The sequence below is a fragment of the Saccopteryx bilineata genome, chromosome 2 (assembly GCF_036850765.1).
Source record: "Saccopteryx bilineata isolate mSacBil1 chromosome 2, mSacBil1_pri_phased_curated, whole genome shotgun sequence".
Taxonomy (NCBI): Eukaryota; Metazoa; Chordata; class Mammalia; order Chiroptera; family Emballonuridae; genus Saccopteryx; species Saccopteryx bilineata.
In genome coordinates, this window is record NC_089491.1 from 139,716,095 (window position 1) to 139,742,310 (window position 26,216).

The window sequence follows — 26,216 nt, forward strand, 5'->3', positions numbered from 1 at the left end:
TGCTCTCCCAAGGAGTCTCTTCCACCAGAGACAAGAGGCTTACAAGTAGTTTGCAGTAAGTGAGGCCCGTTGGTCCTTCACTAGGAAGAATACACAAAATCTTATATTCAAACACATACAGCTTTCATGTATTTATTTAAAATCAGACCGTAACTAGGGCTGCCAATGGAAAAATAAGCACTGCCAGACAGGAGTTAGAACAACTAATAATAACCTATTTTGGCATAATCACCTCAGTTGTACCAATGCTTGTGTTTTAATAAACTGTGAAATCAGTCATTATTCTCGTGAACAATGGCACAAAGCAAATGAAGTCAAGTACAAAAGCTCATTTCCTTGGAGCTCAGCCAGAATACTTTAAAATCCAGACAAAAAATTATTTATCAAAAAAAAAAAATACACTTGAGACAGTAAATGGAAAACATTTTTAAACAATCTGTTATCTTTCTACCCCAGGCATTTAAATTTCCTTAAACTGAAGAGAAATTAACCAAAAAACTCAAAACAAAACACTGAGGTCTGGGAAGTGAACCATCCATAAGCTTTAAATCTACAACCAGTCCTAAACTCCTACTGCTCACACTACTCTCATGGAAGTCATAGCTTAGCCTTAAGCTTATCTTCACCGAATGCCAGTTGACAGGGCGAACATTCAGTTCAAGATGCTCCCTCCCCCACAAAACAACTTCTGTCTGACCTGCCTATTGGGAAACAATCCCTCCTTGCCATTTTAGTCCGAGCTACAGAAAAAAAACAAGCGATATAAATTCAATATATTGGAAGAATACTGTTGATCTAGAAGAATGTCCCTGTTTTCTCAAAGGACTATGACAGAAAGATAAGGAAAGAAACAAGGGATATTAGAGAAAGTAGGAAACATGAGAAGTTATGGGAAATAAGAAACTCTTCCCAGTTTCTGCTGGGGATGAAGGTAATTGAAGGATTCAGTTAAACCAGCGATTTTCGATCAGTGTGCCGCAAGAATTTTGAAAACATGTAATACCTGAATATTTAGTCAGGGACACTTTTCCTGTAGATTGTCAAATAAAAAAATGACAACCAACTCAGTTATAGCCATCTAGTGTGAATTAAAATTACATCTATTTTATCAGATTGGCAAAAATTATTTTCTGGTGTGGAACAGAATTTTAGTAATTGGCTTATGTGTGCCATGAAATGAAAAAGGTTGGAAAAATCACTGCATTAGACATAAAATTTTTTTCACAAAGGTTTTAGTGACACTGGAAATTTTTGCCAAAAGATAAGGTTTCTATAGAAAAGAGACAACAAAAACAGCAAATATGAGGTGGCTTCCTGAGGACTAAGATAAAAACGGGTGATTTTTGAAAAAGGAATTAGGGGCAAAAAATCCTGGTCTGGACCCTGGCCAGTTGGCTCAGTGGTAGAGCATCAGCCCAGTGTGTGGATGTCCCAGGTTTGATTCCTGGGTCAGGGCACACAGGAGAAACACACATATGCTTCTCCACCTCTCCTCTTCTTACTTCTCTCTCTCTCTCTCTCTCTCTCTCTCTCTCTCTCTCTCTCTCTCTTCCCCTCCTGCAACCATGGCTCAGTTGGCCCAGAGCACTGAGGATGGCTCCATGGCTTCCACCTCTGATACTAAGAAGAGCTTGGTAGCCGAGCATTGGACTATTGCTCCCTAGTGGGCTTGCTGGGTGGATCCTGGTTGGGGCCTATGTGGGAGTCTGTCTATGTAGGAGTCTTGTGAGAGTGCCTCCCCTCCTCTCACTGAATTAAAAAAAAAACCAATACAAACAAAAAAAACCTAGTCTGAGCAAACCTGTGCCAAGCTGTACTGAGGAATGAAGACAATCGAAAACTTAATTTATGTACCACTTCCACATCAATGTTTCTTCACACTTTATCTATCTATCTATCTATCTATCTATCTATCTATCTATCTATCTATAGAGAAGGTCAGACCCCTAGGGACAGACAGGAAGAAAGATGAGAAGTATAAACTTGTCGCTGCAGCACTTCAGTTGTTCATTGATTGCTTTCTCATATGTGCCTGGATTGGGGCTGAAGCTCAGCCAGCGACCTTAGGCTTCAAATTCAAGACAGTGACCATGGGGTCATGTCCATAATCCCACGCTCAAGCTGGTGAGCCTGCACTCAAACCAAATGAGCCCCTGCTCAAGCCGACGACCTCGGGGTCTCAAACCCGAGTCCTCAGCATCCCAGGTTGACACTCTAACTCTGTGCCATTGCCTGGTCTGGCTATTTCTTCACTATATAGAAAAATTTGCTGTATTTTATGTATAAATGACAGTAAAAGTGTGTTGTACATAAAAGAGGAAGCTGAGCAGGGCAAGAAAACATAGTCTTCAAAGCAGAAACCTAGATTCTCCGTGGGCAGGAGAAAATCAGGGACAACAAAGGGATTTACATCACAAGGCCTCTGGGATCTAGAAAATAGACTATCTAAAAATATCTTTAAACTGGGTTTCACAGTTTAAAACCTAGAGCTAGAGTTCCACACTATAAGGATTCAGCATGCTTGTCCTCACAGCAGGGTTGAACTTAAATTCTACCTCATATTTCTACTGCACTCTAGTTTACAAGCTTGTTGCAAGACTTCATCACATTTTACAATTGAGAAAAGTAATAACAGTCTAGATCAGCATTAGTGTTGAAAAACATACTCCCATATATGTCTTCAAATTATAACAATTAAAATAAACGTACAGGGTAGGGAACCATATAGACTACTTTTGCAGTGGTATTCCTAATATGTAGAATATGAATAAGTGAAAACTATTCATAGCACATCAGTAACCACAGCTTAGCAGTAGTCCTAACAAGATACATTTCCCCTTATTTATGAGCTATCCACATTTACTGGAGTGGTGCATATAATGCCACCTTTCTCACCCAGCCAACAAAAGCACATAGGAATAGAACTGAGCGACGGTGGTATTATTAATGGGAAGACCTTGAATCAATTCCACTTACTTAAAAAGTTATACCATTTATAACTTCAATATGCAACTACTGTTAATAATTACTAATGATCCAGTTCACAAATGGCAGGTGCACTAATGTGTCACTACCTAGCAGTTGAGGACAGCTGGTCTGAAGGACATGGAGGGACAACAGGACAGACTGGATAAGGACCACTCTGGAATCAGCCTCGCATGCCGCAGTCCCAGTTTTGGCCTTTACTATCTCTGAGTGGCCTAACACCTCACTGAACCTCAGCCTCCTCCAATGTAAAGTGAAGAAAATAATATAATACCTTCAAGTTATTGTGAGGATGAAAGATACTGTTTAGAATCACCAACCACAATTCATGACCCAATAAATATTCACTACTTTCATAGCTCTATCGTTATAGAGGTGATTTCCTGGAGCTACCTCTAACTTAACAGTCTAATACATAACTTTGAAAGTCATTTAAAGAAAACATTATTTCAGCCCTTGCTGGTTAGCTCAGTTGGTTAGAGCATCATCCTAATATGCCAAAGTTGCAGGTTTGATTCCTGGTCAAGGAACATACAAGCATCAATCAATATGCATAAATAAGTGTAACAACAAATTGATGTTTCTTTCTCTTTTTCTCTCAATAAAATAGTTACAATTTTTAAAAAAACATTTCAAAAACAGTTTTTGTACTAGTGACTTTATACGTTTATACAAGAAAAAAATGGTATTAATTCAAGAAGTCCATGTTAATGAAAACAGTTACAATATTAATTTAGAATAAAGTGTTAAAAGTCATGGGTTCTTGGGAAAGGTGCAGGGATGTCTGAGAAAGCAACTGTTTCATGTTTTTCTATCCTCAGGGTGTGCTGTCCCAGCAGCTTATAAAATACTTCCACTTTTATTTCTATAATTCTCAGTTCTTACTTCCTTACACTCAGCGAATCATCTTTGCATTTTGTTTGAAAGTAATGTGGAAAAGACAGTCACATACTGAAAATGTTTGGAATCTCTGGCTGAAAGGTCTTTTTATGGTACCATTTTAAAAAGGCAAGTCTTAGGCCGAACATAATATTATTATACAAGGTACAATAAAGACAAAATATAAATGGAAAAACAAATATAAAGAGTGAAACTTTAGAGAAACAAGGAGAACAATCCTGGCTGACCATGCCCCAAACTGAGGTGAGAGCCCATGAAGAAGGAAACTAAATGCAATTTCCTAAGATATTCCTCTAAAACCATGCAAATGCAGCTACAAGTGCACTTTAATACAAATACTTCCTGAAATTCCATAAACACTACTTGCCATTTATGTGCTCATCACTTGGCACTTGTTTATAAATAAATAAGAGGTGTTATTTGCTTTAAAATAAAAATAAAGCCTTGCTGATACCTACCATGCATAAAGCTGGTAAAGAAAAAAAAGGTTAAGAATTTTATCACAGCTTATTTCAAGAGGGAAAGAATAGGCTAATAAATATTATAGACAGGATAAATTTCAGTAGCTCACCACAAAGCTAATGATATATGCCTTTTTATCAATCTCAAGCTTCTCAATTTCAAAAACAACTCCAGTTTCCATTTTGGAGGTTAAAAAACTCACACATAAACAATACTAACTTTTACTGTCGGTAACTAAAGAAGTTCCAGTTTTGTTCATTTCACATTATCTCATTCATTTAGTAAAACAATCTATTTGAGTCACTGTTATGGGCTAACACTATTTTGGTCACTGGGTGTATAGTAATAAACAAGGGAGACAAAGGTCCCACCCCTTAGGAACCAACAATCTATTGAGAAAGACTGACATTAAAAAGTGAGAAAGTAAAGAAAAGTACTTACAATATATTGTTAGGTACCAGTAAAGGCTATGAGAAAAATTAAGCAGGGTAACTAGCAAGAATAGTCACTAGGTAGGCAGGAAGAGGAAGGACACTATTTTATACAGGATGGTCTGGGAAGGCCACTTCATTCAGAGACCTAAATGAAGAGAAGTCAAACTTACTAAGACATAAGGCTGCACTGATCAAGAGGGTAGCCGCTAGCCTAGCCACATGTGGCCATATAACACTTGAAATGCTGCTAGTCCAAACTGAGATAGGCTGGATTTTGAAGATTCAGTAAGAAAAAAATGCAAGTATCTCGTTAACAATTTTTAACTTGAAATAATATCCTAAGATGCATAAAAATATCCATTTAAATTAACATGTTTCTTTTTACCTTTTAAATGTGACTACCAGAAATTTTTATATTATAAATTTGTCTCATATTTTATATTTTATGGATGATAATGGTCTGGGAAAAGAGGATTTCAAGATGAGAACAGAAAACAAACAGGCCTTAAGAGAAGCAGAAGCTTGATGTGTTTATGGACCTGTAAGAAATCCAATGCAGTTGAAGAGAGTGATCCACTCAGAAAAGGTTAGAAAGGTAGGCAGGGACCAGATCATGAAGAGCTTTGTAAACCAGGGCTTTGTGTCCCACCCCCCACCCCCACCCCAAATTCATGTTAAAATTTAACCACCAATTAATGGTATTCAGAGTTGGGGCCTTTGGGAGTTGCACAGGGTAGAGCTCTCATGAATGAGATTTGTGCCTTATAAAAGAAACCCCAGAGGTCACCCTCACTCCATCCACATATGGTCATCTATGAACCAGAAAGAGAGCCCTGCCCAGGCACCAGATCCGCAGGGACCTTGATCTTGAACTTCCCAGCCTCCAGAACTGTGAGAAGTAACTTTCTGTTCTTTATAAGCCACTTGGTCTATGAGTGGTAGGCAGCTTGAAAAAAACTCAAGGAATAAAGTTTAAATTTTAATCTAAATACAAAGGAAGCTACTGAAGAATTTTAACTAGAAAAAAATTATTCTAAGACCTCATCAGCTATTTATTCTAAGACCTCATCAGCTATTTTGTAGAGAACTGGCAGTACCATCCACACTGCTAGAATATACACTTCTAGAGGTTATCTAATATGGGCATTTCAAACAAGGGTCCCTGGGTCCCTAAGAGTCCATGTAGGTAATACTGGAGAGTTCATGAACTGATATTAACCTTTTTTTTTTTTTTTCAGTGTAAACATGTTATATTTAGAATTAGCCAGCAGAATGCAGTTTTAGATGATCCCAATTTTATTGGCAACATCCAAAGCATCCTAGTTAGGAGCCAATTGAACGTATGCCTTCTTCTCTCCATTAAGATAACCAGCCTCACCAGGCAGTGGCACAGTGGACAGAGCGTCGGACTGGGATGCAGAAGACCCAGGTTTGAGACCCCAAGGTCGCCAGCCTGAGTGAGAGCTCATGTGGTTTGAGTAAAAGCTCACCAGCTTAAGCCCAAGGTCACTGGCTCGAGCAAGGGGTTACTCAGTCTGCTGAAGGCCCGTGGTCATGGTCGTGGTCAAGGAACATATGAGAAGGCAACCAATGAACAATTAAAGTGTTGCAATGTGCAACGAAAAACTAATGATTGATGCTTCTCATCTCTCCATTCCTGTCTGTCTGTCCCTGTCTATTTCTCTCTTTGACTCTCTGTCTCTGTTAAAAAAAAAAAAAAAAAAAAAAGACTAATCAGGGTGTTGCCCTTGGCCACGTCAATGTCATAGGGCTTCTTCACAGCCTGTCTGACCTGGTCCTGTTGGTCTTGACATCCACAATGAACACAAGTGTGCTGCTGTCTTCTCTCGTCTTCATGGCTGACTCAGTAGTCAGGGGGAACCTGATGGCTGCATAGTGGTCAAGCTTGTTTGTCTTGGGGGCGCTCTTCCGAGGACATTTTGGCAGCCTCCAAAACCGCCGTGTCTTCTGCCATCTGTCGGAAGGTGGGTGACATACGGATTTTCTTTCTTTGTGGCTATGGATGCCTTTCAGAACTGCTTTCTTTGCCTTCAAAGCCTTTGCTTTTGGCTTTGGCTTTGGGAGATGCAGGGGCTTCTTTCTTCTCTTTCAGCACTATCTTCATGAAACGGGTTTTGATATTAACATTTTCAATAGCTTATTAAAAATCGTCCTTTCCTGTAAAGGGAACTGCATAAACTGATTTTTTCCTTTCTTTGTAGCAGAAATTATAATTACTCTATCGGTCCTCATGTGGTGTATGTGGTATATATTAGTCCACATGTTTTTATGCCTTTTAAATTAATTTTAACTAACATTTAGTTTTTTTATTCAAAAACAATTTCAGGCCAACGGAAGAGAGTGGTGGTATGTCTGGAATTCAGTCATCTTATTTAACCCTTCAAGACAGACGAAAACACTGAGGCCTAGCGCTGTCCTCAGTGACGAGCCAGGACTGTGTCCAGTGCACTCACTGCCCTGACAGTAATGGTTTCACCAGCAATCATACATTCCCTTTAAAAATTATAAACTTTCCTGGCCGGTTAGCTTACTCAGTTAGAGCGTCATCCCAAAACACCTGTGAGTTCATTCCCCGTCAAGACTCAGATGGGAAGCAACCAATGAATGTACACCTAAGAAGAAGAACAAATAAATGCTTCTCTGTCTCTCTCCCTCTCCCTTCCTCTCTAAAATCAATTAATAATAGTAATTTTAAAAAATAAAATAGTTATAAATTTACCTAAGGACAAATAACAATTTACGGTAAAAAAAAAAAGATAAAACACAGTAAGAGCAAAGAGTTTTAAAAAAAATTGAAAGTGGTATTTGTATATATGTAATAAATGCCTTATATTTATATAGTAGTATCTTACCTTTACAAATATTCATAAAAACAAAAGGAACATCAAATATACACCCTTACAATTTTCTAATGAGTAAATGAAGGAGTACACGCAAGACACATGATTAGTGCTGGCCATAAGAGACAAACGAAGTCAAGTCAGTCTCCCTGTTAATTAATCTGACTATATAGAGGAAATAAAAGATAATCTCATTCGATTATAAGGTTATTCATGTAGAGTTCCTACATTAGTAGCTTTTATCATCTGTATAACACAATGTATATTATTATTACAGAGGCAGCAAATGTAGCAGCTATGGCCATGGATAGATCATGTCAGACAGACTTTCCAATGCAGGTTTCTCCTTTATTAGAGGAACCTGGGGGAAATACTTGAAACTCCCTAGCCTCAGTTTCCTCTTTTACAAAACAAAGAAAATAGTGCCACCTCCTAAAGTTGTTTTCAGGATAAAATGAGGTAGTATCTATGGAGCATTTAGCACAGTGCTTGGCATATAGAAAGCACGGAATAAATGTTATTTTATTATTGTTATTTCATTGTCAATTCTTACAGAATGGTGACTCACCAATATATTCCACAACCTGGCACACTGTAAGCTTTTTATATTAAATAATTAGAGGCAGTCCCTGGGTAACGAATGAGATAGGTTCTATAGGATTGTTCTTTTTTTTTTTTTTTTTAATAATTTTATTTTTTTAATGGGGTGACATCAATAAATCAGGATACATATATTCAAAGATAACAAGTCCAGGTTATCTTGTCGTTCAATTATGTTGCATACCCACCACCCAAAGTCAGATTGTCCTCTGTCACCTTCTATCTTGTTTTCTTTGTGCCCCTCCCCAACCCCTATCCCTCTCCCATTCCCCCCTCCCCCCCGTAACCACCACACTCTTATCAATGTCTCTTAGTTTCACTATGATGTCCCACCTACGTATGGAATAATACAGTTCCTGTTTTTTCTGATTTACTTATTTCGCTTCGTATCATGTTATCAAGATCCCACCATTTTGCTGTAAATCTTCCGATGTCATCATTTCTTATGGCTGAGTAGTATTCCATAGTGTATATGTGCCACATCTTCTTTATCCAGTCATCTATTGATGGGCTTTTTGGTTGTTTCCATGTCCTGGCCACTGTGAACAATGCTGCAATAAACATGGGGCTGCATGTGTCTTTACGTATCAATGTTTCTGAGTTTTTGGGATATATACCCAGTAGAGGGATTGCTGGGTCATAAGGTAGTTCTATTTTCAGTTTTTTGAGGAACCACCATACTTTCTTCCATAATGGTTGTACTACTTTACATTCCCACCAACAGTGTATGAGGGTTCCTTTTTCTCCACAGCCTCTCCAACATTTGCTATTACCTGACTTGCTAATAACAGCTAATCGAACAGGTGTGAGGTGGTATCTCATTGCCGTTTTGATTTGCATTTCTCTAATAGCTAAAGAAGATGAGCATCTTTTCATATATCTGTTGGCCATTTGTATTTCTTCCTGGGAGAAGTGTCTATTCATATCCTCTTCCCATTTTTTTATTGGATTGTTTGTTTGTTTGTTGTTGAGTTTTATGAGTTCTTTGTATATTTTGGATATTATTAGGCCCTTATCTGAGCTGTTGTTTGAAAAAATCATTTCCCATTTAGTTGGCTTTCTGTTTATTTTGTTATCAGTTTCTCTTGCTGAGCAAAAACTTCTTAGTCTGATGTAGTCCCATTCATTAATTTTTGCCTTCACTTCTCTTGCCATTGGAGTCAAATTCATAAAATGCTCTTTAAAACCCAGGTCCATGAGTTGAGTACCTATGTCTTCTTCTATGTACTTAATTGTTTCAGGTCTTATGTTTAGATCTTTGATCCATTTTGAGTTAATTTTAGTACAGGGGGAGAGACTGTAGTCCAGTTTCATTCTTTTGCATGTGGCTTTCCAGTTTTCCCAGCACCATTTATTGAAGAGGCTTTCTTTTCTCTATTGTGTGTTGTTGGCCCCTTTATCAAAAACTATTTGACTATATATATGTGGTTTTATTTCTGGACTTTCTATTCTGTTCCATTGGTCTGAGTGTCTATTTTTCAGCCAATACCATGCTGTTTTCATTGTTGTGGCCCTATAACAGAGTTTGAAGTCAGGTATTGTAATGCCTCCAGCTTCATTCTTTTTCTTTAGGATTGCTTTGGCTATTCGGGGTTTTTTATAGTTCCATATAAATCTGATGATTTTTTGCTCTATTTCTTTAAAAAATGTCATTGGAAGTTTGATGGGAATTGCATTAAATTTGTATATTGCTTTGGGTAATATTGCCATCTTGATTATATTTATTCTTCCTAGCCAAGAACAAGGTATATTCTTCCATCTCATTATATCTTTTTCATTTTCCTTAACAATGGTTTATAGTTTTCATTATATAAGTCCTTTACATTCTTTGTTATGTTTATTCCTAAGTATTTTATTTTTTTTGTTGCAATCGTGAAGGGGATTATTCTTTTGAGTTCGTTCTTAATTGTTTCATTGTTGGCATATAGAAAGGCTATTGACTTCTGTATGTTAATTTTGTATCCTGCGACCTTACTGTATTGGCTTATTGTTTCTAGTAGTCTTTTTGTGGATTCTTTGGGGTTTTCGATGTATAGGATCATATCATCTGCAAAAAGTGATACCTTTACTTCTTCTTTTCCGATACGGATGCCTTTTATTTCTTTGTCTTGTCTGATTGCTCTGGCTAGAACCTCTAGTACCACATTAAATAAGAGTGGAGAGAGTGGACAACCCTGTCTTGTTCCTGATTTAAGGGGGAAAGCCTTCAGTTTAGTGCCATTTAATATGATGTTAGCTGATGGTTTTTGTTTTAAGATCAATAATCATATATGGCCTTTATCATGTTGAAATATTTTCCTTCTATACCCATTTTGGTGAGAGTCTTAAACATAAAATTGTGTTGTATTTTATCGAAAGCCTTTTCTGCGTCTATTGATAAGATCATGTGGTTTTTGTTCTTTGTTTTGTTGATATGGTGTATTACATTAACCGTTTTACGTATGTTGAACCATCCTTGAGATTCTGGGATGAATCCCACTTGATCATGATGTATTATTTTTTTAATATGTTGTTGTATTCAATTTGCTAGTATTTTGTTTAGTATTTTAGCATCTGTATTCATTAGAGATATTGGTCTGTAGTTTTCTTTTTTTGTGCCATCCTTGCCTGGTTTTGGTATGAGGGTTATGTTGGCCTCATAAAATGTGTTTGGAAGTATTGCTTCTTCTTCAATTTTTTGGAAGACTTTCAGTAGAATAGGAACCAAGTCTTCTTTGAATGTTTGATAAAATTCGCTGGTATAGCCGTCAGGGCCTGGACTTTTATTTTTGGGGAGATTTTTAATGGTTTTTTTCTATTTCTTCTCTACTGATAGGTCTGTTTAGGCTTTCTGCTTCTTCTTGACTCAGTCTAGGAAGGTTGTATTGTTCTAGGAATTTATCCATTTCTTCTAGGTTGTTGAATTTAGTGGCATAAAGTTTTTCATAGTATTCTACAATAATTCTTTGTATATCTACGGTGTCCGTGGTGATTTCTTCTCTTTCATTTTGGATTTTGTTTATCTGAGTTCTTTCTCTTTTTTCCTTGGTAAGTCTTGCCAAGGGTTTGTCAATTTTGTTGATCTTTTCAAAGAACCAGCTCCTTGTTCTATTAATTTTTTCTATAGTTTTTCTGTTCTCTAATTCATTTATTTCTGCTCTGATTTTTATTATCTCCTTTCTTCGGCTGGTTTTGGGTTGTCTTTGTTCTTCTTTTTCTAGTTCCTTAAGGTATGAAGTTAAGTGGTTCACTTGGGCTCTCTCTTGTTTGTTCATATATGCCTGAAGTGATATGAACTTCCCTCTTATCACTGCTTTTGCTGCATCCCATAGATTCTGATATGTCGTATTGTCATTTTCATTAGTCTGTATATATCTTTTGATCTCTGCACTTATTTCTTCTTTGACCCATTCATTTTTTAAAAGTATGTTGTTTGGTTTCCACATATTTGTGGGATTTTTTTCCTCTTTTTTACAGTTGAATTGTAGTTTCAAGGCTTTATGATCAGAAAATATGCTTGGTACAACTTTGATTTTTCTGAATTTGCTGATGTTGTTTTTGTGGCCCAACATATGGTCAATTCTTGAGAATGATCCATGTACACTGAAGAAAAATGTATACTCAGTCACTTTGGGATGAAATGTCCTGTAGATGTCTATCATATCCAGGTGCTCTAGTGTTTTGTTTAAGGCCACTATGTCTTTGTTGATTCTCTGTTTGGATGACCGATCTAGAGCCGTCAGCGGTATATTGAGGTCTCCAAGTATGATTGTATTTTTGTCAGTTTTTGTTTTAAGATCAATAAGTAGCTGTCTTATATATTTTGGTGCTCCTTGGTTTGGTGCATATATATTAAGAATTGTTATGTCTTCTTGATTCAGTGTCCCCTTAGCCATTATGAAATGGCCATTTTTGTCTCTGAGTACTTTTCCTGTCTTGTAGTCAGCATTGTCCGATATGAGTATTGCTACACCTGCTTTTTTTTGGATGTTATTTGCTTGGAGTATTGTTTTCCAGCCTTTCACTTTGAATTTGTTTTTATCCTTGTTACTTAGATGAGTTTCCTGTAGGCAGCATACAGTTGGATTTTCTCTTTTAATCCATTCTGCTACTCTGTGCCTTTTTATTGGTGAGTTTAATCCGTTTACATTTAGTGTAATTATTGATACTTGTGAGTTCCCTATTGCTATTTTATATCTTGCTTTCTGTTAGTTTTCTGTCTTGTTTGATCCTTCTCTTTCGTTTTTCTATCTTTTGTTTTTATTTGGTTGTATTCCATACATCTTTCCTCTGTTGCTATCTTTTTTTTCTCATGTGCTTCTGTGGTGGTTTTTTCAATGGTGGTTACCTTTGAGTAATGAAAAGGGTCCCTACCCTGTTCATTGTAGCGAACTATTTTGTGAGTACTTTTGCACTCCATCGTCCTTTGCTACTGTTAATCTCCATCTTCTCCCCCTCTTTCTTTTTGTTGCTGTCACAGTTTAAATTTGGTTTTATTGTGTTCTTCTTGGAGCTTTTACCTGTGGCCCCGGTTTTTTTTGTTCTTTGTATCTGATTGGAGAACCCCCTTTAGTAATTCCTGGAGTGGGGGTTTTCTGATGATAAATTCCCTCATCTTTTCTATATCTGTGAATGTTTTTATTTCTCCTTCGTATTTGAAGGATAGCTTTGATGGGTATAGTAGTCGTGGCTGAAAGTTCCTCTCTTTCAGGACTTTAAATATTGGGGTCCACTCTCTTCTAGCTTGTAGAGTTTCTGCTGAGAAATCTGATGATAATCTAATGGGCCTTCCTTTATATGTTGTATTCTTCTTTTCCCTGGCTGCCTTGAGAATTTTTTCTTTGCTGTTGGTTTGTGTCAATTTCATTATGATATGCCTTGGAGTAGGTTTGTTGGGGTTAAGAAAACTTGGTGTTCTGTTTGCTTCTTGAACTTGAGGCTTTAGTTCTTTCCACAGGCTTGGGAAGTTCTCATCTATTATTTGTTTGAGTATGTTCTCCATTCCATTTTCTCTCTCTTCTCCCTCTGATATACCTATTATTCTTGTTATTCTTTTTGATGGAGTCAGATAATTCTTGTAGGGCTATCTCATTTTTTTTAATTTTTGAGTCTCTTTCTTCTTCTCTCTGTTGTGCCTCAAGTTGCTTGTCTTCTATTTCACTAATCCTCTCTTCTATCTGACCTGTTCTATTAGCTAAGCTTGTTACTTCGTTTTTCAGCTCGTGAATTGAGTTTTTCATCTGTGTTTGATTTGTTTTTATAGTTTCAATTTCCTTGGACATATATTCTTTGTGTTCATTGAGTTGTTTTCTGAGCTCCCTAAATTGCCTTTCTGTGTTTTCTTGTATATCTCTGAGTATTTTTAGGATTTCTATCTTGAATTCTCTGTCATTTAGCTCCAAGGTTTCCAATATATTAAATTTTTTCTCCATAGATTTTTCCTCATCTAGCTGTGTTACCTCTCTTTCTTTTGTATCCATGATATTCGATTTTCTCTTCCTTAATGGCATCTGAGGGTGGTTTTGTTGATAGTATTAATGAGATTTAATAAAGAATATAAAGTTAAAAAAATAATAAAAAAATAAAAAATCGAAAAGGTTGTTTTTTTAAAAAAAATTAATATTGAAATAAAGAAAAATAAAATAAAATAAAAAAATTTAAAAAAAGGAAATTATTCCCCCCCTCCTTTTTTCCTCTCCTCTCCTCTCCCCTCTTCTTGAGAAAATCTTGTGGTGGACTGTGAATTATCACAAACAATGCCTGTGATGGAGGGCCTGAATTGGGGAAAAGTAATAAAGGGGCAAAAAAAGAAAAAAAAGAGCGTATGGACCCACAAAAAGCAAATAAGGAAAAAATTTGGGTCAAGAATAAAATTATTTGCTTTTAGGTGTTGGTTGACTAAGAGTTATGATGAGAGGAATAAGAGGAAAACGGAAAAATGGGGGGACAAATTAAAAAATTACTATTGTATTTAGTGGAACAAGAACTAAATAATATGGAGAGCCAGGGATGGGAGCACTGCTAGTGAGTTAAAAAGGTGAAGTAAAAACCCCCCAAAATGCCACAAACATAAGTTTGAGTCCCAGATAAGATAATTTGTTTGTTATTGAGGTTTGAATGAGAGGAGATGTAAAGGAGAAAGGAAGAAACTAATATAGAGGGAGAAAAGAAAGAGAGAGAAAAAAAAGAGGGAACCACTAAAAGAAGAAAAAAGAAAGGAGAGAGAGAGAGATTTAAGGGTTTTGGAGTGCAACCCTCATAGAGAGAAAGGAAGAGAAAAGATAATGGGAGATGTAACACTTATGGGTAGTGTAGTTCAAGGAGAGGAGAGAGTAAGACCGGTAGAGAGTTAATCGGCCAAATTGGAGGAGGAAAAAAAAGTATCAAGAATGAAGATAAGAGAAACAAACGAACAAATATAATAAAATGGGATAGGTTATAAAGTCTGCGGATTATTCTTGATTTTGAGAGGTTATCTTCTTGCTTTTTCTTTTCTCTCCCTCTTCCTGGTCGGTGACTCTGTACCCCGGGTTCTGCCCCTTTGGCACGCTCAGGTAGAGGTTTGCAGTTGATAAGTCTCTATGGCAATGTCATGTATTGTGCTTTAGTCTCGTTGGCAGTCGAGGCTCATTAGCATTTATAGGCTCCGACAGTGAGAGAGTCCGTGTTCCTGGAGCCTTTCTCCTAGTCTTTCCTTCCTCAATTAGTAGCCTGATAATCCAGCTATGGGGTTGCTGCTGCCTCTGCCTGGATAGTAAGAGGCTCAAAGGGCTGGCAACTCCCCACTCTATTTCCACTCAGCACAGGGCTCTGGGTAAGGCTCAGTCAGTCAGAGTTGCTAGCATAATCAGGCGGGCTTTCCGCCCACTCAAAGACCTCTGGCTCTACCACTCTGTCCGGTAACACAAGCGGGCGCCCACTTCCGGGGCGCTTGGAGGAAACTCTCACTCACTGTCTGCGACCAGGATATCCGGCCAGCAGTCTCACGCTCTGAGTGAAACCCCCAACCGCAGGGAAAAGTTGCAGCGTTGGAATTGAGTCTCGCTCCGTCCCCGTCCCCGTGCGCGGCTTTTGCAAGGCGCTGGGGCGGCCCGAGATTCCGCTTTGGCCCACACAAAGGCCCCTGACTCTGCCCCTCTGTGCGATAACACGGGCGCGCACTGCCGAGGCACTCGGAGGAATCGCTCACTCCTTATCTGCGCGCGCAAACCAGGATATGAGGCCGGCCGCGTTTCCCTCTGAGTGAAACACCCTCCAGCACAGAAAATCTCCACCGTTGGAATTAGTTCTCACTCCCTCCCGTGCGTGGCTTTCCCAGGGCACTGGGGCTGCCCAGAGACTCTGCCCTCGGCCCACAGAAAGGCCTCTGACCCTGCCTCTCCATGGGGCAACACGGGCACCCACTCTCGGGGCCTAGGAAGAAATCTCTCGCCCACTAACTGTGCACCAACCAGGAGACCGGGTAAAATGGCTGCCCTGCTTGTCTTTCTTTGTTTGGGTTTGGCGCGAGTGTTAGCTTGTATTGCCCGGTTTGCCACAGGATCAGTTTTTCCTCGGCTTGGATCTCCGTGCCACAGCCTGGTTCGGCTGTTTGTGCCGCGGCCTGGATCTATTCACCCCCTTTGCCCGCCTCAGTTTCTATATTCACAGTTACCAGAGAAAGCCGCCCTGTTTAGGTTAGTGAGGAAGGCGGAGCATTTCTTACTCCCTATTTCCTTCGGGGTTTGGCTATATATTTAGCCAATTTTTCACTCAATCATACCTTTGGGTGTATTGCGAAGCATCTGGAAGCTCCAAGTATAGGTTTTTCTGTTTCTGGTTGAAGATCTTGTTGAGTTTTGGGGGAGATTTATCGGTATCGCTTCCTACCCCGCCATTACTCTCTATAGGGTTGTTCTTAAGTTGAATTTGTATGTAAGTCAGAACTCATACATTTACCTATTAAACTTAGACATATTTTTGTCTTAACATATTTATTTTTACCTTCCTGTGCATATAAACACTTAAATATTTTCAAACCTATCTGGTTTGTAATACAGGGAATGCCTGTAGTCCAAAGTGTAATGGCTAGTTATGGCTTTATTGAAAACAAAATTTAGGTCATTGTTAGGGATCTGGACAAATGGCTCTTGTTTCCTAAAGTATCTTATATAGGACCTGCTTTATCCTCCAGTAAATGATAGAAGAGGAAAATGTTTTCTTCTGAATGGAGCTTCATGAAAATTATGACTAACAATGCACTGTATTCTAGACATTTACTTTTACTACTCCAAGAGTATCTGTGACCAGCAAAAGGATATACCACCTAGAAATTTCAGAACAGTCTGTCATCACACCTTAGCAGCAGATACTACTTATACTCTTGCAGCCTCCTACATCTCTCCCTGTCCCTTCTTTCCCTTCCTCTATTTTCCCCTCTCTATAACCCCACCTCATGTCCTTCCCTTCCCATCAGCTCATCTTCTCTGGTCTGTCCTGCATTAATAAATGGAGCAAGCAGACACCTGAGCCCTGGGGTTATCACAGGAAGTTTAGCTGCACTCACTACTGGGCCAATTTCGCCATAAAGAATTTTGTTCCCAGTGGATTTTAGAAGTCGAGTTATCACTATACCACAGCAATTAAACCTTGACTTTTCTTTGGCCTCATTAGAATGGAGGCTGATCTTTGCATTACTACCCTCCCACCCCTAGTTACCAGACCAGACCTTCCAAACCTCAAAACATCATCTATTTGGGGCCAAGGATGTCAACAAAGCTAACAACTGAGGCACTACCAATGGTGGTCAGATCAAGGCTGCCCTACCCCACTCAAGCCTATACATTTGGCCATTACTTTTATTTATTTTTTATTTTTTTAAACGACTGATATCTTTTCCCCCCATTGATTTGAGAGAGGGGGGAAGGAAGGGGGACGAGAGAGAGAGAGAGAGAGAGATACACACACACACACATCAACTTGTTGTTCCACTTAGTCATTTCATTTTTTTTATTTATTTAATTAATTTATTTTTATTTTTGTTATTTTTCTGAAGCTGGAAACGGGGAGAGACAGTCAGACAGACTCCCGCATGCGCCCGACCGGGATCCACCCAGCACGCCCACCAGGGGCGATGCTCTGCCCACCAGGGGGCGATGCTCTGCCCCTCCGGGGCATCGCTCTGCCACGACCAGAGCCACTCTAGCGCCTGGGGCAGAGGCCAAGGAGCCATCCCCAGCGCCCGGACCATCTTTGCTCCAATGGAGCCTTGGCTGCGGGAGGGGAAGAGAGAGACAGGGAGGAAGGCGCGGCGGAGGGGTGGAGAAGCAAATGGGCGCTTCTCCTATGTGCCCTGGCCGGGAATCGAACCCGGGTCCCCCGCACGCCAGGCCGATGCTCTACCGCTGAGCCAACTGGCCAGGGCCAGTCATTTCATTTTAGTTGAGCACTCATTAGTTGCTTCTCTTTTGTGCCCTGACTGGGGAACGAACCAGTATGCAACTTCAGTGCATCAGACAACTCTCTACACTGAGCAAGCCAGCCAGGGTTTATTATTATTATTATTATTATTATTATTTCTTAATTCGAGAGTATGTTTACTAAAGCTGGGAACAGTGAAACAAGGAAGGGCTTAGGATAGAAGAAGCAACAGGAGAGCCTAGGAGGGTTGCATTGGCTCACTGGAAATGTTATAGGAAAGAAATGATTCCAGAAGGAACTGCTTTGGCTCACTGGGAAGTCAGAGAAAAGGGGGCCTTGGAGACAGGTTCAAGGGGTTAGCCCAGGGTGAGTTGCTGCTGCCCATTTTTCCCCTGGCTGCAAGTCTCACAGGGACCCTTAGAGTTTAGTAAATGTACACTTGTGGGGGAAATAGAAGAAGGGGAAGAAGGAAGGAAAGGGGAAGGCACAGCCTTGCTCCTGGGATGGACAGCAGGCCTGGCCACAGCAGGCAATGCCATAGTCTTCACTATGACATTCAGTTTGGAACAGGGTAAGCCTAAAATGCATGCTGAACTCCTCAAGCTCATCTTCTTTCTGACCTTAAATAAAATAACTACGGAGCACAGTGTACTTGAACTACCAGGCTCTAGTCTGGTGTCTGCTGCTTGTCAGTGTGATCTCTGAGAGGGCCCTTAATCTCTCAGCCTTGCATGATGATGAGACTGTCAGTCTCAACTAAATTTATATCTGAATTTAGACACTGCCTCTAAACTCTTCTGGAAACCACACCCAAGATAACCAAAGCTAAAAATAAATAGCTAGAGGCACCAAGGAAGAGAGCTAAACAAAGGCTTGTGGCAGGAATCTCACCATCATACTTCTGTCCCAGCATAACTGAATCCAGGCAACCATGGGAATGCTTTCAGAATATTCTGGCATGACCTTGGTTTGACTTCCTCATCTGTACAATGGGAGTTAGTAATAATACTTAACTCTCAGTGTTGTTATGTGGATTCAATAAAAGTGGCTCATTTATGCATAGAAAAGAAAAAGAATATTCAGGTCACCACACAATTTACTGATTCACATTTAAACTTTATAGTCATTCACTTATTTAAACTCTGGGTGCCATGTATAAGGTGCTATGGAAGAAAGAGGAAAAGACACTTCCTTCCTGTGGACCTGCATATTTATATTTCTTAAGCAAAGGTCTAATGCCGTCCTTCATTTTTCCATTGCCTAAGACGATTTGTTGCTGTAAATCAAATCTTCTAAATTCCTATAGTTATTAGGCCTTAGAGGCAATGAGCCACAAAGAAAACTTCAAAATGATGTCTGCTTTCCTTCACATCAACTAATTCCAACAACTTTACTTTTGTTTAATCCTTTCTTCTTTATGTAGTAAAGAATCAGTTTGAAACCTTTTCTGTATCTTTAACTTTTTTTTTTTTTTTTCATTTTTCTGAAGCTGGAAACAGGGAGACAGTCAGACAGACTCCCGCATGCGCCCGACCGGGATCCACCCGGCACGCCCACCAGGGGGCGATGCTCTGCCCATCCTGGGCGTCGCCATGTTGCGACCAGAGCCACTGTAGCGCCTGAGGCAGAGGCCACAGAGCCATCCCCAGCGCCCGGGCCATCTTTGCTCCAATGGAGCCTTGGCTGCGGGAGGGGAAGAGAGCGACAGAGAGGAAAGCGCTGCGGAAGGGTGGAGAAGCAAATGGGCGCTTCTCCTGTGTGCCCTGGCCGGGAATCGAACTCTGGTCCTCCGCACGCTAGGCCGACGCTCTACCGCTGAGCCAACCGGCCAGGGCTCTGTATCTTTAACATTTAAAGGAAATTTGAACAGTTCTGCTTTACCATTTAAAGGACATTCTTGTTTATGAATGAAGTATCACTTGAAAATATACAGTGAATAAAAGCACAACAGGTAAGCGCCAGAAAAAGAACTGTGGGCAATACCAGTGTATCTGTATATGTACATACAGGTGTGTATAATGTGTATCTCTCAGTAAAATCTCCAGGTCCAACATTAAAAAATATTTTTATTTACATATTTAAATTATTTTCAGCTGTTAAAAGACTGATCTGAGATGAAAGAAACCCACTGTTGGTAAAGCTGGGCTTTACTAGGAGAAATGTATTAAAAAAAAATTTTAAAACCTGATAACTTTATCATAAGGTCTTAGTCTATTTAATTATTACTTCATTATATGGTTTATGTCCTTAACTTGATTCCAATGTCCCACCACCTGCAGAGTATAAATTCTAAGAACATTCATATATTAAGAAAAAGCCCATCAAGCAATAGGTAAAATTTATGTTTAAGAGCAGTCAATTAAAACCTTCTACAGTGGTCCCTCCTCTATTGCGGAGGCTAGGTTCCAGAACCCCCGTGATAGAGGAGAAAATCCGTGAGGTAGTAACTTTATACTGTTATTAACCTTTCCCACACTCTTTTTATATTGTTTTCAACTTTTTAGGCTAGAAAATGCTTATTTAATGCAAAAATAATTAAAATAATAAATATATAAAAATTGCTATATACCACAAAATCCTGTGTTATAGCGAAAAATCCGTGATACAAAACTAGATATATACAATTTTAAAATCCACGATACAATGAGACCGCGAAATGAGAGGGATGACTGTACCGGCAGAGTGACAACTTGCTATGAAACAGTATAAAAATAGATCAGTTCCAGAAAAGTAAAATAGAAACTTAACTGTCACTAACTTTGAAATTAATGCAGCAAACACAACCTTCTGGATAATTTGCCTAACTCGCTGGTCTTGTTTAGAAGATGGTTAACTGGCAACATGATACTACAGTCTCTTGTTTTCCTTTCATTTCACTGGCCTCGCATCTTCATCTCTTGAGCAATGTCCGCTCTTCACCCTCCCCACTTCTGAACGCTGGAGTGTCCTGGACTCCCTCCTTGAGCCTCTTTTCTGTCTACACTCACCCCCTGGGTGATGTTACCCAACTTCATGGGTTTCAACTTATATCTAAATACAAATTTAAACCCTTGAAAGATGTCTTGCCTACTTGACATCTCCATTTGACTGTCTAATGCAGGGGTCTCAAACTCAACTCAGCATGTGGGCCGCAGAGCAAGATCACAGCTGTTCAGCGGGCTGCACTAGGTCTACAAAAGGCAACTGTTACGCAACACTTTTCTCACTGCAGTTGAAAACAAAAAAAAATCAGTACAACAAGTACAATCGTACATGCAGTTTACTCAGTGTCACAAAATGACCAGAAACTGTAGTTTGCATCACAACTGCTGTTAACTAAGCTAATATCTAGCTAGGATGCTAGAGAAATGAAAAATACAAGTAGGCCCCTAGGCTTACTTAAATTTATCCAAAATATTTTGAACTTCATGGATTAGACTGTGGGCCGCACAAAATTGTTCGGCAGGCCGCAAGCGGCCCGCGGGCCCTGAGTTTGAGACCCCTGGTCTAATGGGTACCTGAAACTTAACATATCCAAAACTGAACTAATCTTCAGCCTGCTTCTCCATCAGTCTTCCTATTTCAGTAGAAATGCTTATAACTGTTTAGGCTGAAACTCTAAAGAGTCATCTTTAATTACTCCCTTTTAATATGAATACATTATCCAGTTCAACCGCAAATCCTGATGGCTCTACTTTTAAAATACATCCACAGCTTGGTCCTGGCCAATTAGCTCATTCAGTTAAGAGCATGATCCAGAAACAACAAGGTTGTGGGTTTGATCTCACACACAGGAAGCAACCAAGGAATGCAAGACTGAGTGGAACAACAAATGAATGCTTCCCTTCCTCCTCCCCTCTTCCCCCTACCTCTCTCTGTCTCTAAAAATTAATCAGTAGTAATAAAAAAATTTTTTTAAGGGACTGGCCAGTTGGCTCAGTGGTAGTGTTGGCCAGGTATATGGAATTCTGGGGTTGGACTCCCAATCAGGACACACAGGAGAAGCAACCATCTGCTTCTTCCCCCCTCCCCCCCCCCCCACCTTCTCCTCCTGCAGCCATGGCTCAAACAGTTTGAGCAAGTTGGCCCCAGGTGCTGACATGGCTCCAGTGGCCTCCCCTCAGGTGCTAAAATAGCTTAGTTGCCAAGAAACAGAGCTGGAGCCCCAGATGGGCAGAGCATGGCCCAGCCCGATGGATCCCAGTCAGGGCGCATGCAGAAGTCTGTCTCTGCCTCCCCACCTCTCACTTAATTTTAAAAAAAAAAAGAAAAGAAAGAAAGAAAGAAAAAAGAAAAAGTTACACCCTGGCCGGAGAGCTCAGAGGGTTGGAGCACTGTTCTAGAGCGCAAGGTTGCCATTTCGATTCCGCCATCAGGGCACAGACAGGAGCAGTTCAATGTTTCTGTCTCTCTCTACCTGCCTCTATCTATAAAAAAAATACACACACATGCTGTATATATCCAGCTTATCACCACTTCACTGCTACTGCTTTGTTCCAAGCCATCAATACTTCTCATTTCAAATAGTGAAAAAGAGCCTACTAACTAGTCTCTCTCTATCCTTACCCTTGATAGCATCTAATCAACAGAGCCGCCTCAGTGATCCTTTCAGAGGACTTATCAGATCTCCTCATTACACTATATACTCAAAAACTTCGAGTGGTTTCCCTAACATTTGTTTATGAGGTCCTACACAATCTCCCCTACTCTTTTTCTATGGTCTTATTAACTACTACCTTACTTAGCTCCAACCATACGGGCCTCCTTGCTGTTGCCTGCACAAACTAGACACTATCCCATCTCAGGTCTTTGCTATTCCCCAAGACAATCCTAATAGCTTGCTTCCTTGCATCCTTCAGGGCTCTGTTCAAATGCCAATTTATCCGGAAGGCCTTCCCTACTATCTCGTTCAAAACTGCAAACCCACCACCTGCTGGCACTAGCCTAGTCTCATTTCCCTGCTTTATTTTTCTTCATAGCAAGCATTAACATCTGGCAGACTATATATTTTCATTTTTGTTTACACTAGAATATAAACACGAAAATGGCAAGGATTTTTGACTGCTTTGCTCACAACTGTCCCCAATGCCTAGAACACATCTAGAAAAAAATCTATACCTAAAGACTTTCAAAAACCTTTCTTTTTCATTCAACTATTTGTTGATACTGAAATATTATCAGGCAAAATTGTTACTTCAAAACACAAGTATTAAGAGGAACAGAAATCTCAATCACCCACTCACACATAGTACTGCAAAAAGAAAAGCCAGTCTGTGTTTAAAATATCCATTGAAATTAATTCTTTGTTTCATTTTGTTAACAAGCCTTAGCACTGTGACTGAAGAGTCCCAAACCACATTACAGGTGGTATAGCTTCACTGGGCATAGTCAAGTCTTTGGGATGAAGAGAAAAGAAATACAAGCTTTTACCTTTCATCAGTGACCACTGACAGAAGGCCAGGCCTCCAAGTGGCCTGGTGGCACAAATGTTTAGGATGTTCAGGGAAGAAGGGACTCTTGAAAAAAAAAATCTTTCACCAATCCCAAAAGAGGAATCTCTCCAAATACCTCTGTAGACATCTTTTCTAACTTTATATCCCCTGACAAAGGCATTTTAAATATGTACATGAAATCTTAGCTGAAGAAACATTACATAATTATACATACAAAAAAAATGGTACTCAACCCTTTTTAAAAAAATGTTTTAACTTAAACTAGACTTAGAGCTTGTTCTAAAAACGTTTTGCTGTGAAACCGCCTTAAAAAGACACTCACTTGGCTAATACATGGGTTGAGGGGTAGACTATCTTAAAGCTGAACAGTTCTGTTTACTACTGTTTATTATTTAATACATTACTCGCAGCCCCTACCCACCTACCCAAAAGGAAAAAAAAGGCGGGGGGGGAATACACATTGGTGCAATCAGTAAGGAATGTTATGTCCAGAGGAAGCTATTCTACAAGGCTATGACCTAAGTGTTTTAACACTGACACAGATAAAAGTTCAGGCAGTAGATGTCACTTGTCTCATCCATTAAAAAAAATAAAAACCAAGATTCAGATCCAAGAAGGCAAGCAGAAAGAAACAGGCGTGAAAAATGAAATCAGTCGTTTCTCCCAGATCTCCTTGACACTATGCACTCGTTTCCCCACCCCCAGCCCCCCACCTTTTCCCAGCGTCGGTTCCCTAGTTCAGCCCTGCACTGCGCCATCAAATGAGTCAAGAGGAGGGAGCGGAGCCCCTCTAGGAAAACACAGGCAGTAACACACGGAGCGGCCAACATAGAGAAAAATGTCCAACTACTAAAACTCGGGAACAGTATACGCAGTGTTAACAAAGCGTTGTGCCGGTCCCGAGCGTTCAAAGGTCCTCGCCAGCTCCGTGACACTGCCAAATCGACAAGATTCCCAAAGGTGACTCGGCCGTCATCGCAGAACCGGGAACAGTCAGGGATGAAGTCCAAGGAGCCTCCCACCCTGCGCTCGCCGGACAGGCAGCCCAGCGGCCTCCGACGCCCCCTCCGCGGCCCGGGGCTGAGCGCCGCGTCACGTGCCGGGGCTGAAACTTCGCGGCCCGGGCGCGGAGGAGTGGGGGGACACGCGGGATCGCAGCGAGGCCGGGGAGTTAACGCACCCGGTGACTCACTGGCCGCCTCCGCGTGCAGCCTCTGGCGAGGGGACCGCGGTGCCGGTGAGGGCCGTGCCCTCGGGGCCACCTCCGCCCCAGCTCGGTTCCCGTTATTAATAACCCTGCGCCCCGGAGGCGAAAGCCCCCGCCGGCGCCCGGGGTGGTGCGGCGCCCGCGGGCTTAGGAGCGCACCCTGCACGCGGAATAAATAACAATGTCAATTAAATCACCGCCTGAGCGCTCGTCCGGTCGGGGAGCGGGCGCCGCCGGGATCTGACTTTGTCTGGTACCCGCAACCCGCCTTCCGCGCGTCCCGCGCGTCCCCCGCGTCCCTGAGGGGACCCCCGCGCCGCCGCAGCCTGGCCTTACCCGCCAGCTCGTCGGGCTCCAGCCCACTGTCCGCGTCGATTCCGCACAGCACGAAGTAATGTGCGAAGCGGCAGGCGGCCGGGGAGGAGCCCGAGCCCGGGCCCGGCGCCGCGCCGCTCCCGCTCATCCCGGTCCCGCTGTTCCTGCCGCCGCTGCTCGGAAGGCTCGCTGCCGCGGCTGCCGCTCCGGCTGCGCCTCCGCGCTCCCGTCCTAGGGCGATACCGGCGCGCCCATGGCCGCGCAGCCGCCGCTCGTCACCGCAGCCTCCCTCCTCGCGCGGGGCCGGGGAAGCTGCCGCAGGCTCGAGCCCAGTCAGTCCCGGTCCCGGTCCCGGTCCCGGGTGGGGGAGGGGCGCGGAGGGGGAGTGTCGGCGTGAGAGGCTCGCGCCGCCGCAGCTGCGCTCGCGAGCTGTGAGCCCCGGCGTCTGGCGCCCTCCGGTCAGCTGAGCGGCTCTCGGGCTGTGGGAGCGCAGGGAGGGTGGGGGAGCTCGGGACCGGCGCGTGGGGTTTGAAGAAGGGAGACGCAGGGGAGGGCGCGCGCTCGCGCGAGATGCACGCGTTTCGGTCGTGCGCGCACGCGCCCTGCGGGCTCGAGGGTAGCGCCAGGCGCGGGCAGGCTACGTGCCCGCCAGCCGGGGTAGCTTCGCAGGGGACGGCTATGCACACACGCACACTGTCGCCTTCTGCGCTCCGCCTACCAACTAGAGGGTTAGCCACAGAATGGGATTCTGTCTTCTAACGGGATGCTACCTATTCTAATTTTTTCTTTTTAGTGCAGCTTTGGGCAAGGTTAACAGCCACCCAATTTCCCACAATGGTCTGGTTCATCAACATCTTTTAAACAGTGACATGAGCAGATGCCTATCTCATTTTATGATCCTGGTCTTTGCATCCTTCTCCGCTGACCACAGCCCCATTCACAAGCCATCCTTACTCAATGAATTGGTGACAGCTCAGAGGTGGGGCAGCTTGGGAAGAACAACTCAATATCCACAAAGTATTGAGACTTCTAAAAGGACTACCATTGCCAACTTCTCCTCCCCACCTGACTCCCCAATTCTGTAATTTATCCTCACATTTTCCAGATCAGTGTAAAGTTGCTTAGGCGCTCCAATTCCCCAGCTCTGTATTCATTTGATATTATCAGCTCTCCCTACAGGTACAATCGGAGCCTGATAAGGCAATGGGAATTCCACCCTGAACTCTGCTCTTCACAAGGCCTTGGCTTTCTTACCCTGCTCGGCTCTGAATATACCGTACATTCTTAAGCTCACGGACCAATTGAAAAACTGAATGAATTCCATCTCCATCTTGTCGTCTCTACCGCATCACTCCCTACTCTATTCTTTTGGGATTTGAATATAAATGCTGGGGTGGAGTAGGGTGAGGACATCGTGAACACCACTGTCAACACTCACAAGCAGACTTTCCAGGGAAGTAGACAGAGAACGAACGTCGATTATTTCACCAAATAATGTTCTTCCTGGGACATATGCGTGCATGCTTCCTGGGACATCATTTACTGTAGCATCTATCCTGATTTCTGTCTCTCTTCAATTTTGAAATGTAAGAAAAATCAAGAAAGCAAGTTGAGCCACAGCCAGGGTAATTGACCTTTAGCG

The 26,216-nt window shown here is 41.5% G+C and overlaps 1 protein-coding gene and 1 pseudogene across 5 annotated transcripts in view; both read right to left on the minus strand.

Annotated features, from left to right (window-relative positions):
* Nucleotides 1-25,326, minus strand: part of DENND5B (DENN domain containing 5B) — a 222,288-nt gene extending 196,962 nt beyond the window's left edge. For 2 of the 5 annotated variants that reach the window (XM_066258053.1, XM_066258052.1), the window contains exon 1: nucleotides 24,596-25,320. In XM_066258053.1, coding sequence (XP_066114150.1) covers nucleotides 24,596-24,722 — 127 coding nt within the window. In that variant the 5' untranslated portion in view covers nucleotides 24,723-25,320. Of the gene's footprint in view, nucleotides 1-24,595 lie in introns of all 5 variants that reach the window. The other 3 variants (XM_066258055.1, XM_066258054.1, XM_066258056.1) reach the window with 2 other exon arrangements.
* Nucleotides 6,062-7,585, minus strand: LOC136322986 (large ribosomal subunit protein uL23-like; annotated as a pseudogene).
* Nucleotides 25,327-26,216: the final 890 nt, after the last annotated feature.